At 52.0% G+C, this 12,817-nt stretch overlaps 1 protein-coding gene across 12 annotated transcripts in view; it reads right to left on the reverse strand.

Moving 5' to 3' along the window:
* The window catches only part of LOC101057489 (uncharacterized), a 29,136-nt gene that overhangs the window by 15,884 nt on the left and 435 nt on the right, over positions 1-12,817 (reverse strand). Inside the window, exons 2-8 of one of the 12 annotated variants that reach the window (XM_063803918.1) lie at positions 11,015-11,197; positions 10,405-10,462; positions 6,740-6,910; positions 4,124-6,523; positions 2,048-2,128; positions 1,902-1,963; positions 154-563 (exon numbers count right to left, since the gene is read on the reverse strand). In XM_063803918.1, coding sequence (XP_063659988.1) covers positions 6,385-6,523; positions 6,740-6,910; positions 10,405-10,462; positions 11,015-11,197 — 551 coding nt within the window. In that variant the 3' untranslated portion in view covers positions 154-563; positions 1,902-1,963; positions 2,048-2,128; positions 4,124-6,384. The other 11 variants (XM_063803917.1, XM_063803925.1, XM_063803919.1 and 8 more) reach the window with 11 other exon arrangements.

The following is a 12,817-nucleotide window of genomic DNA, read 5'->3' on the forward strand; positions in this document are numbered from 1 at the left end:
ACTCAGAACAGGTTTCAGCCCTGTTCTGGAGACCACAGGCCCTGGAAGGCTGGGACATCATTTGCAGCCCCAGCGTCATCTATTAGACGGAGCCAGCAAGGTCTCATGCTGTGCGGTATATTTCAACACTTTCTCAAATTTACCCGTGGCAGCTTTTGGTGTGTTTGGTTATTTTTATAACACTACTCACTGTACAATTTCTGTCATGCACATTTTTTGTATCAAAAAGGGTGCTGTAACTTTAAAAGACTGGGTATTTCCAACTTGGAATATTCAAACCATCTTTTGCAAGGGATGTTTTAAATAGGCATGAAGGGTTGTTTTTAATTGAGGTTAAGGATCTGAAATGAGAGGTTTTGGTTTACCCTATCTATGGTATGTCTTAAAAATCAACGAAGATGTCCTTGTCTTTTTTGAATTTGCCGAGTGTGTTGCAGTTCCACAGCTCAGTGTTAGGTGGCACATACCCCAAACTGAAAACCTGACCTCGTAGGGCATGAGTCAAAAGACAGGTAGGCACAGGACAGGGCAGTGGTGACACTACAGCTTTCAGGGTTCCCAGCCTGTCAAGAATGAGCATGTCTTAGCAGCGAGGCATTTCAACGTCTTCTCAAATCCACCTGTGGCAGTTTTTGGTGTCTTTGGTTATTTTTATAACCCTGAATACTTATATACAATTTATGTACATGTACAAAAGGGACATGTACATTATATATTTTGATACAAAATATGCACAAGTATATATTTTGTATCAAAAAAAGGTTCTCAGGAGAATTCCACTTCCATAAAGCTGGAGTAGACATACTTTTCCCTATTCTTCCGACTAAGTGACCTAAAACCCCTTGATAATATACACAAAACAAACATAAGACTCTGAAAGGTGGAGTGAAGGCAGATCAGACGGGGACCTTGTGACCTGAGGAACAATGGAGTTAATTAGTTCTCTGGTGTGTCTCTCTCTCTCTCTCTTTCTTTCCCTCTCCTCTCCTTTCCCATTCCTCCCTTCCCCTCTCTTTTTCTCTTTCTTTTCCTCTCTTTCCCCTTCCCTCCCTTCCTCTCTCTCTCCCTCTCCTCTCCCCTTCCTCCCTTCCTCTCTCTCCCTCTCTCTCCCTCTCCTCCTCTTTCCCTCTCCTCTCCTCTCCCCTTCCTCCCTTCCTCTCTCTCTCTCCCTCTCTCTCCCTCTCCTCTTCTCTCTCTTTCCCTCTCCTCTGCTTTCCCCTTCCTCCCTCCCTCTCTCTCCACCCTCTTTCTTTCCCTCTCCTCTCCTTTCCCCTTCCTCCCTTTCTCTCCCTTCCTCTTTCTCCCTCTCTCTTTTCTTTGCCCATATATACCAGACATGGAGCTGAAGGAGCTGGGATCCAGAAATGTCAACAAACACAGAGGAAAGAAGAAAGAAGGAATGAAGGAAAAGAGGGAGGAAAGGGGGATGGGAAGGGAGGGAGGAAAGAAGGACCAAAGCCAGAGGACCAGGAAAGTTGTGACTTAGCAAGATAGAAAACTTTTAGACAGTGAGCTGCTTTACTCTAGTTAACGCCACAGAAATATAGTTTGATCCCCACTTCCACACATGCCAGCAAAGGCCAACTAGGGGGCTCAGTGTAACATGCTTGCTCAGCTGTAACATCCCTCCTGTCTACCTTGGTGCTGTCGGAGGTGGCCAATTAGGGAGCTGGCACTTTCATCCCTGCCAGGCAACAGCAAGTCCCCATCCCCTAAGGTGTCTGTGCAGGTGATATTGGATACAGTGCTGAAAAATATCGAACCCTCCCAGCCACAAAGGTATGAGTACAGCCCCAGATCAGATCCAAAAAGTCCACTCCTGCCCAGCAGAAACAAGAAGCCCCTCACCCATTTCAGGGATCAATGGAGGCCATGTGGCGAAGGTAGACTACTGCACTCACCACGCAGTAATGCAGCGTGTTCCTTCCCTTTCTTCTGCTGGAGTGATGTCAGAGGATGCCAGCTAAAACAAAGTTTAAATAACACCTTCAACCTACTAACATAATATGAAAATCTCTAGATTTCAATCAAAAGTTACACATCATACCCAGAACCAGGAAGATCTCAAATGGAATGACAGGATACAATCAAGAGATGTCAACACTGATGACAAAGATGTTAGAATTATCTGTAAAAAAATTGAAAGCCACCATTATATGCTTCATTAAGCAATTATGAATGCATTTGAAACAAACTAAAAATAGAAAGTCTCAGCCAAAAAATAAATAAATAAATAGAAGACATAATGAAGAACCAAATGGAAATTTTAGAACTGAAAAATACCATAACTGAAATTTTAAAAACTCTATAAAGGAATCACTGGCAGAATAGACAGAACAGAGGAAAGAACCAGTGAACTTGAAGACAGAACAGAAATTTCCCATTCTGAAAAATGAATAGAAAATACATGGGAAAACAAGATGGACAGAGCTTTAGGGACCTGTGGGACTATGAACAATGATCTCACATCTGTGTCATAAGGGTTCCAGGGGAGATGAGAAAAAGTGTGGGGCTCAAAAATCAAAGAAGTAATGGCTGAAAATTTCCCAAATTTGACAAAAGACATAACTCTGCAGACTTCAGAAGCTGAACGAATCCCAAAGAGAATAAATCCAAAGAAATTCCACACTAAAACACTTGAGTTAAACTTCTGAGAACTATTAAATAAAAACAAAAAAAATTAACTGAGCATGGTAGCTCATATCTGTAGCCCTAGCTACCTGGGAGGCTGAGGTGGGAGGATTGCTTGAGCCCAAAAGTTCAAGGTTACAGTCAGCTATGACTGCAATGCTGCTCTGCAGCCTGGGCAATGAAGGGAGACCCTGTCTTTAAAATAATAATAATAATGATAATCATTTAAAAAAAAAAAAGAAAAATCTTGGAAGCAATGCGAGAGAAATGACACCTTACCAAACCATGGATACCAAAAGGAAGTGGCACAACTTTTTTCAAGGGCTTACAGAAAATAGCTTTCACCTGGGTGCAGTGGCTCACACCTGTAATCCCAGCACTTTGGGAGGCCAAGGCAGGCGGATCACCTGAGGTCAGGAGTTCAAGACCAGACTGACCAACATGTTGAAACCCTGTCTCTACTAAAAATACAAAAATTAGCCATGCGTGGTGGCATGCATGCACCTGTAATCCCAGCTACTTGGGAGGCTGAGGCAGGAGAATTGCTTGAACTCAGGAGGCAAAGGTTGCAGTGAGCAGAGATTGCCCCATTGCACTACAGCCTGGGCCACAGAGTGAGACTCTGTCTCAAAAAAAAACAAACTTTCAACTCAGAATCTTACATCCTGTGAAAGCATCCCTCCAAAATGACATTCCATGGCCACATAGGTTTGAAAACCATGTTCTAGACTAACCAGTTCATTTTCTAGATAGCACAACTGAGATTATTCAAAGAACATACAGCATTTTTCCAAGATTACATTGCAGTCCCTTGAACACTGTTGGAAATCTCTGAAATTTGCAAAGCTGAGAGACCAAAAAAAAAAAAAAAATCTTTCATCAGTGTTGCTGGAATAATCTCCAACCTGTAAATGTAGAAGCAAATCTTGAGAACCTGAGTCCCAGAAAGAGACAACACAAGGTGCAAGGGTATGTCCCAGCAACAGCCCTGTGACATGAGTGGCATTTGTACCTCCTGGTTTATAGGAGTGGAGGAGACACAGAGAGACGAGTAACCAACAAGGTCACACAGGAAGACAAAGAGCTAACATTCAAACCCAGGTCTGCTAGACACCAAAGCTCAGGCTCTGGGCCTCATTGTTACATACCTCATGGCCATTCTCAGCCTTTGTGTGTGTCTCTATGCATTGCTCCAGCATATGAACTACAAGGACCCAGAGGATGCAAACAATGGGCTCCTATGTCAATGCCTGGGCTGACCCATACAGGCCATTTGTAAAGAAAATGCAAACGGTGTTGCCATGTTTTCATGGTACCAAGCATTAGGAATTTGGGTTTGTTTTAACATCCATTGTTCTATATCTGAAATCTGATGTAAAATGCCTTGGGAAAGTTAGAAAGATGAAGAAGGCAGGAATGGTTAGAGGAGGGAAAGGACAGAGGAAATAGTTTACAATGTATGGACATATTCGTCTTAGCACCTCATACTTACACTCACATCCCCCAAGAACTACACAGAACTTTCTGCCATGGAAGCCACTCACTGATCATGACTCTCATCACAGCCCACCTTTAATTAAAAGTGAAGTTGTATGAGTCAGCCAGCAGATGGCAAAATGAGGAACCAAGGAACATATGACTAAGGTCAAACATTAGCTGGTGTCATTTCATAAATGAAGTGGGCCTCTTTCCTAAAGCTTTTTCCAAGTATCATCTGCAAATGTCCCAGTTGGGTGCTACAACATGCAGAGGCCACCCTGTCTCATCGTCTTGTCTTCATCACCCACCCTCCTCTTTCAAAGGCAGTATGATCAGACACAGTAGACGGGGGGCCTATCCTACCAAATCCCACCTGGCCCTGGATGCTGCAGCTTAGGGCATCCAAGAGCCCACCAGGGCAAGCCTGCACTGTACCTTCTTTCTCTGGGTTGTCAGTGGCAGGCCACTCTGCTCAGGCCTGCCAAGTGAGGGTGGTACACTGGGCAAATCAACTTTCTGGTAGAAGCACAGGAACATCTGGCCCCAACACTCTTCTCTCCCTCTGCCCACCCCACAGTAATCCTCAGAACCTAGAGACCTAATGACAACTCTCCAAACTTCATTCTAAAGTCAGGAACAAGAATTGGAAACCTCATCACAAGTCAGAAGATTGAGACATGCTTAAGGTTACTACCTATGTGTTCAGATTAGCAAGGACAGGAGCACACTGTAGGTACCAACCGCTTATCCATGGAAGGCTGCTCCTGAGCTGCACTGGGCTGCATGTTATATTTGTGTGCCTGTTGTCTACAAACACTCCTATCCCATCAGAAGTACACAAGGGTTTGTCAGATGACTTACTGGCCACGAGTGAATCAATGAATTCTTCTCAGGAAGAGAACCAGTTTGCCTTTTAAAAATGCTGACAGTGAAACCCAAGTGAGGAAGCTCACCTGCTGCACCCAGCGTGCAGCCCACACTCCTTCAGTGGTCCTTTAGGAGTTGGACCCAATCTAGTTTCCCAGCCTCTTCTCCCATGACTTCACTCTACGAATGCGTCTGCTCCAGCCACGAACCTTCTCTGGGCTCCTCGAATGTACCTAACCGTTTCAGACTGTCCTTCCCCCATTTCCCACCTAACAAAACCCTTTTGACCTTCAAGGCCCAGCTCAAACACCCCCTCCTCTACGAAGCCTCCCCCAGCCCCCTGCCCAGAGTGAGCAGTTCCTTCCTCTTCACATTCACCTAACTCCTCTTGCCTGTAAGATGCCCCCTTACAAGTAACAAAGACATGAGTGTGCACCTACCTTCAAGGAGCCTCTTTCAGGAGGGGGCCTGGCTTCCATCTGCTTTCTGACATACTTTGCACGGAGATCTGCCCTCTCCTGCCAGGCTATGCTCACACCAATACCAAGAAATCACCAGACGCCCTGCCAGCAAATGCCCTGGAAGCACATCCCCTTCATGCCCCTGGCAGTCGTCTAATGCACACACAAGATCAAAGCAGCTCTCAGGTGGCCTGTTGCAGGGCACAGCACAGTTCTGCCTATGCCAAGGCAGATGCTGGGCCCTTCCCTATTGTGTTCAGCACACACCCATTCTCCAGGGCACCTTTTCTGGGCATTAATTTATCCAGTCAGTTAATATGGATTGCACAGCCTGCTATATGCCAGGTACCATGTGGACCCCATCACCCGTACCCAATGCAGGCCCCTCTAGTGGGCAACCCTTGCTCCACACCTCCCTGTTGGGCTGCTCGAGACTGTCAGGTCGGGCTCAACCTGCTCTCCAGCCCTGTTTCCTTCCTATCCCTTTCCTGAGTGTTAGTTAGCCCCAGTAAATCTTTGGCCCTGCCAACTCCCTCTCATGGTCTGCTTCCTGGAGGACACAATCTGAGACAGTGGGTTCCAGAGTGGTCTGAGAAAGCAGGTGGTAAAATGGGGTCTTGGTACAGGATTGCCCCGCATCTGCCCAACTGGCAACAAGGTTCCCATCTTCGGGAGTAGGTGGCACGCAGGCGGCTCCAGGCACAAGATGGCAGGCTAGTTGCCAGACCTTTGGTGTTAGAACTTTTGCTGGGATGGCCGGCTTGTGGAGAGGAAGTTCCTGGCAGGTGAGGAGATCCAGGCAGGGCGGATGCCTGGAAATGAAAACTCAGAGAACAGACAGTGGTGAGTATGTTTCCTGGATGACCCACAGGGGATTAATGAGAGACCAAGAGCAATTAACAAACATCTAAAAATTAAGCAGAAACACTGGAGTCTTCCTGGTGGTTTACAAAGTAGCCCCCGATCCAGGCAATGGGCGAGCAGCAAAGTCTGAAGAACAAACCCAGGACTTGCTAAGGTGGCTGAACTCCAAAGACGGGTGAACGCTCAGCCAAGGCAGGTCTGTCATGCCAACGACACCAGCCCTGTTGGGAAAACCTGCGTCCCTGATACATGGAACAGGCACATCTAGGAGAAGGTCTCTGAATATCTGGTCTCCCCAGATGCCCTTGAAACTTCTGAGTCCGCAGCATCAGCCCACCCCCTCCCATGAAGCGCTGCAGGCACCCTATCCTGAAGGAGAAATAAATAACACAAGAATTTTCCCCACAGGTGTCCTCCCTCCCAGGAGTGGCCCTCACCTTATCACTGGCTGCCAGGTAGGGTGACCAACAGTCCCAGTTTGCTGAGTGAATTGCAGTGCTAAAAGCCGGCGAGTCCCAGGGAAGCGGGAGGAATTGGTGAGCCGACTGCCAGACCCGTGACCAGAGTGAAGGTGCAGCACAGCGCCATGCAGGCAGGGTGTGCTGGGTCTGGGAAGGGGGAAAGCGATGACACCCTTGAGGAGCTGCAGGATCAGCATGCACCTGCAGCGGCCAGGGGGGGCCCCTGTGGGATGGGACCCGGATGCAGCTCAACCAGTGGGGACTTGGAGACACTCTGCTGCTCAACACAACCGAATGCCCTGGTAGGGAGCCGAAGGGATGGGGCAAACCCGTTGATGGCATGGGATGGGCAACAGTGATGGTCCAGGCCTGAGTGACGGTGAAAGGCCCGAATTGTCACGGCAGACAGTGAAGGAAGGGATTCAAAGGCTAAGCAAAGTGAGCTTGCTGGAACTGGACAGAAGAGGTGAGGCCAGAAGACACCCCGGAGGATCAGGTTTCAGGAGAGGACCCAGAGGACACATGTGTCAGCAAGGGCATCAGGAATGTGCTGCAGAGAGGGCGCCAGCATCCCTCAGAGATCCAGCGCGGGAATCCTCTGCAGGCCAGGGCTGACCACAGGAGAGTGTCTTGCAGAACGGGGCGCACCGAGAACTGGAACCTGATAAGGGTGGTGCAGCCTCGTCGTCCTCCTCGTTTCCTTCTCCTCCTCTCCTCCCCTCTTCCTCCTCTCCTCCCCTCTTCCTCCTCTCCTCCCCTCTTCCTCCTCTCCACCTTCTGTCCTTCTTTCTTCATTTCCTCCTTACTCTCCTCCTCCTCCTCATCCTCTCCTCTCTCTCCTCTTCTCTCTTCTTCTTCCTACTTTTCTCCTGCTCTCCTTCTCCTCTCCTCCTACTCCCCCCTCCTCCTCCTCACTTGCTCTTCTACTCCTCTTCCTCTTCTTCCTCCTTTGCTGCTCCTCCTCCTCTTCTCCGTCTCCTCCTCTCCTCTTTCTTCTCTTTTCTGTGTCCTCCTCTCTTCCTTCACCTCTTCTCCTTGGTCTCATCTCCTCCTCCTCTCCTTCTCCTCCTCCTTCCCTCCTCCAACCCACTCCCTCTCCTCCCCCTCCCCCTCCTTTTTTCTTCCCTCCTCCTCCCCTCCAGCTCCTATTCCTCCACTTTACCTCTCTCCTCCTGCTACACCACACGTTCACACGACCCTGTGAGAGTCAGGGCAGAAAAGGAAAGCTAAAAGGCGGACAAATGAGTGCAAGAGAGCAAAAAAGGGAACCCTCCCTAATCTAATGGGCAGGGCACTGGACGCATGCGAGCACCTCCTCTGTGGGAGAGGGGTCACTGCCTCCAGATGGAGGGGCAGTGGGACACTCCATGACCTCTGCGGTTACTTACAATTTGGAGTGCTTAAGTGAATACTGAGTTCAAAACAGCCCTGCAAAAGATGTAAGAACAAGCCCCTGAGCAGACGAGGTCTCTGAAATACAAAAAGCCAACATGGGGTTAGAGGCAGAATTCAGACAGAGCTCCTACCACTCCATACCAACAAGGCAAATGACTCAATAGAAAAATGGGCAAGCCAGGCACGGTGGCTTACGCCTGTAACCCCAGCACTTTGGGAGGCCGAGACGGGTGGATCACCTGAGGTCGAAGTTCGAGACCAGTCCAATCAACAAGGAGAAACCCCATCTCTACTAAAAATACAAACTTAGCCAGGCATGGTGGCGCATACCTGTAATCCCAGCACTCAGGAGACTGAGGAAGGAGAATCGCTTGAGCCCAGAAGGCAGAGGTTGTGGTGAGCCGAGATTGCACCAGCCTGGGCAACAAGAGCAAAACTCCGTCTAAAAAAAAAATGAAAAAGAAAGAAAGAAAAAGAAAAATGGGCAAAAGCCATTTCCTAGACGAGGAAAGCAGGCTGACCAAGAAGCATCTGAAGGGAAACCATGAATCAGGGTCAAAGCGGTCCCAGACTGGCTGTGCCCCGGAACACTAGGCAGAATCAAACGTGAACCCTCTCCACAGGAGGGCAACTTCCTCCTGGGCCTCAGAAACAAAGAAGCACAGTGAGGGGAGGTGGCTGCACTCTGCAAAGTGTCAGTGGGGAGGCAAGGGAAGAGGAAGGGGGTGACAGGCTCAGAAAACAGGAGGAGTTGCACGGAAATTAGGCTGAGCAAAAAGAATGCTTCTCTAGGGGAGCATGTGGGCAGAAGAGAAGGACTGCACAGCCGGGGATGCTGAGCACAGAGAGGCAAGGTGATGGCAAATTCGCAAGGGACAGCTCTAGCCAGGGAGGCTAGCCTGCCATGGAGGGAGAGGACAGAGCAGGAGAAGGCAGGGTTGGGGGCAGGGGGTGGGGGGGCAGGGTAGGGTAGGGTAGGGAAGGGGGGAGAGGGAAGGGGAGGGGAGGGGAAGGGATGGGAGGGGAAGGAAGGGGAGGCGAGGCTCAGAAGGCCACCGGGATGGACAGGCAGCTCTACAGGGGGCTCCCTGGTGATGAGGAAGGAAGGAAGACCTGAGCGGGGGCTGTGGTTTCAGGAAGGAGGCAGTATCCTGGGGGAGGCAGGCAGAGGGTACAGTCAGCTGCAAAGCAGGATCTTTGGAAAAGGCAAGGACTTCCTAAAAGAGATATGATGTGTGGCATGATAGGCATGCAAGCAAGGCCTGAAGAAGCAAGCAGAACTTGAGGAAACACACCGCTGGCCCCAGGAGTGGGGGTCAGTTGAGTGTGTGCTACTGGGGTGCAGCCAGGCACAGTGGTTTCAAGGGAGCACAGCAAGGAACCCGAGAAGGCCCCGCATGCCTGCAGTTGGCTGACTACTGCCCGGGACTCCAGAGCATCCACGGAGGGCCCCACAGGGGAAGGCAGGAGCAGGACGGGTCTAGGGAGGTGAAGGCCGACCTGACCTGCTAAGAGACGAGAAGAGAGGGAGGGGAAAGTCTTGTTCCTGCCAGGACATTGTTAATGAGAGGAGTGAGAAGGCAGCAGGTGAAGAGAGTGTGGCATGGAAGGCAGAAATCAGAGCGTTTTTGGGTTTGGTGCTGACCTGCTATTGGGAATGAAAATCAAGACTCAGGTGCATTCTGGTCCCTTTCTCAGGGTTAGCCGAACACCACCCACATCCCTGCCTGGCCTGTTGATGCCATTCTTCCTAGGCCCACTCACCGCTGCAGCTGCTTTACTTGCACTTCCTCTCCTCATCCGACCACAGATCAGACCTCTGCTGCTCGCTGCCGCCCAGGGAGAGTGTGCACCTACGTGCGCATTGCACCCCACTGCCCAGCACACCCAGGAGTGAGAGTGAGGAGCAGCTGAGAGAGTTGGAAAAGGGAGCCCTTATGTGGCCACCAAGGGCTTCCCTGCTAGCAGCCACACGGTGGCTATCCAGCTCATTATGCGAGTTCTAGTTCTTCAAACAAGAGGCCACGGGAGGAGCAACGGCCACCCACCATCCCGGGGATCCTCATTCATGATTTGAAACCACTCTAAGCAGGTTCTGGGGTGTTCGGCAGAAGCTGGCAACCATTCTTGGGGGGAAGGAACCCAGGAGGGGATGCTAGCATGCATAGGAATTGGAACTGGTGATCTGAAGGTCCCCTGCAGCCCTACGGCCTACATCCCATAAAGAGGGACCCTCTCCTCCTCACCTCATCTCCAGCATTTCTGCTTCCTCGAGCTTCTCCAGGGAGAAGTAGGCGCATCTCACTAGAAAAAACAAGAAAGCTGCCCTTTGCTCATTCAACACTTACTAAGCAGATACTGTGCCCTGGGCACCCAGTTTCAGAAATGAGTAAAACACCGGCCTTGCCTTCAAGGAACTCAAGAGACCCTGCGGCAGCCACAGACTCTTACAGAGCAATTACCACCCTGGGTTGCAAGAGCCTAACGTGGGGTGGGGACGGGGGAGGTACAAAATGCTATCAGAGCTGGAGACGAAAGTCTCTAATACTCGGGGTGGGGCTGTGAAGGTGACGTTAAAGTTGTGCCTTGAAGGAGGCCAGGAGCGCACCAGGACAAGGCCATGGGAACCGCCGGTGCAAAGCAGGGAGACCTGGAACAGCAGGCTGGTGGGGACCAGTGACTAAACAGCACAGCGTGAACCCAAAGAGTGTTCGGCTTAAGGGTGGGGAGAGCTGAGCCGACTCCCTGAACTGCTAGGACTTAAACCTGAGAAGGCCCAGCAGCGTTTTCACTAGAGGATTGCTGGGGACAGATTTGTGACTTAGAAACTGAGCCGATGGAATGTGGACGACAGACCTGAGGGAAGAAAGACAGAGGCCTCCAGGTTGGTCAGGGGGCTCATGGAACAGTGCAGGCTCCAGACCACGAGGCCTGAATTCTGGAAGTAGCAGCGGGGATGCAGGACGAGGAGCCGTTTTGTCTCATCAGGCACTCCAGAGGCAGGGACCCAGAACTTGGTTATGAAGTCAATGCGGGAGACTAGATAAGGGGAGGGACAGAGGAGTAAAGCATGGCAGCACTACAGAACCTGAGCCCGTGACTGAGATAGAGAAGAGAGTTTGAAAAGCAAGTTTGCCAGGGAAGTTGGGCTGTGTGCTGGGCGACTTAGGTCGGAGGAGGCAAGACATTAAGAGTGGGGATGTTTCTCATCACCTGCAAAAGAGACGTTAAAGAGACGGTTCCTCTGGACCCCACTGGCAGGCACTGACAGAGCGGCTAGGACACATGAGAGCAGGCCTGGGGGGCTCAGCCCTGCAAGACACAGCCTAGAGCTGCATGGACCCCAGTCAAGTGTTCCCGCCCTTCTTGCTGCTTCCGTGCCCTATGGGGGTAGACACTGGAGGTGCAGTTAGGTCGCGGCGGGCAAGTTTTGACTCTTGCCTAAGGGTGCATCACAGAAGGGCCTCAGCTCCCTCCCCCAGCTCCACCCACAGCTCCACCCCCAGTTCGGCTCTGCTTCATTTCACCAGCATCTCCACCCCCAGCTCCTCCTCCAGCAGCTCCGCCCCAGATGTTCCGCCCCCAGCTCTTCCTCCTCCCAGCACTTAACCAGTTCCACCCACAGCTCTTTCCCACAACTACGCCCTCCTCTTGCAGGCGGCTCCTCCAGAAGCTCTAACCCAGTTCCTGCTGCAGCTCCACCCCCAGCTTCGTTTCCCACAGCCCCACCCTGCTCACCCTGCACGTCCAGTCCCAGCTCCGCCTCCTCTAGCCCCGTCCCGCTTCTCCTACCCCTCTGCCCACCCCAGCACCTTTCAGCTCTTTCCTCCAGCTCTGCACTAACTCCTCCCCCGCCATTCTCACCCGCCAGCCTTACTCCAGCTTGGCTCCCCCTTCTCCAGCAATTTCCCGCAGCCCCGCCCCATCTGCTCCCACAGCGCTTTGCCACAGCCCCGCCCTGCTCCTCCTCCAGGAACGCCCGGCTTTCCCTCAGCTCCACGCTGCAGCTGAGCTGTGCACCAGGCCCTCCCACAGAGCTTTCTCGTGATTCCACCCTACACCTCCCCAAGCCCCCGCTCCCCTAAGCTGGTTCTCAGGAGTCCGAGGGGTCCTCCGGCAGCTGCTCCTCGCTCAGTTCTCCCATTGCCCCGCCCTGCTCTTCGCGGGGCTGCTTCCAAAGCCCCGACCTCAGCCAGCAGTTTCTCTCAGCCCCGCCCCTCCCTGCCCCGCCCCGCCCCTCCCTGCCCCGCCCCGCCCCTCCCTGCCCCGCCCCGCCCCTCCCTGCCCCGCCCCTCCCCTCCCTCTCCCGCGGCTGCTCCCAAAGCCCCGCCCTCGGCCCCTCCCCAGCAGTTTCTCTCAGCCCCGCCCCACCCCGAGCCCCGCCCGCAGCCCCGACCTGCTTCTCCTGTGGCTGCCTCCAAAGCCCCGCCCCCAAACCTTCCCCAGCACTCTCAGCCCCCCCCAGAGCCCCGCCTCTCCCAGCCCCGCCCTACTTCTCACGCAGCTGCGTTTAAAACCCCGCCCCCAGCCCCTCCCAGTGATTTCTTTCTCCCCCTCCCTCCTTCTCTCAGCGGACACCTGCCTCCCCCTGCTGATTCTCAAGAGTCCGCGAGCTCTTCCTGCAGCTTCTCCTCGCTCAGCTCTCCCACGGCCCTGCCC

The sequence above is a fragment of the Pan troglodytes genome, chromosome X (assembly GCF_028858775.2).
Source record: "Pan troglodytes isolate AG18354 chromosome X, NHGRI_mPanTro3-v2.0_pri, whole genome shotgun sequence".
In the NCBI taxonomy this organism is placed as follows: domain Eukaryota; kingdom Metazoa; phylum Chordata; class Mammalia; order Primates; family Hominidae; genus Pan; species Pan troglodytes.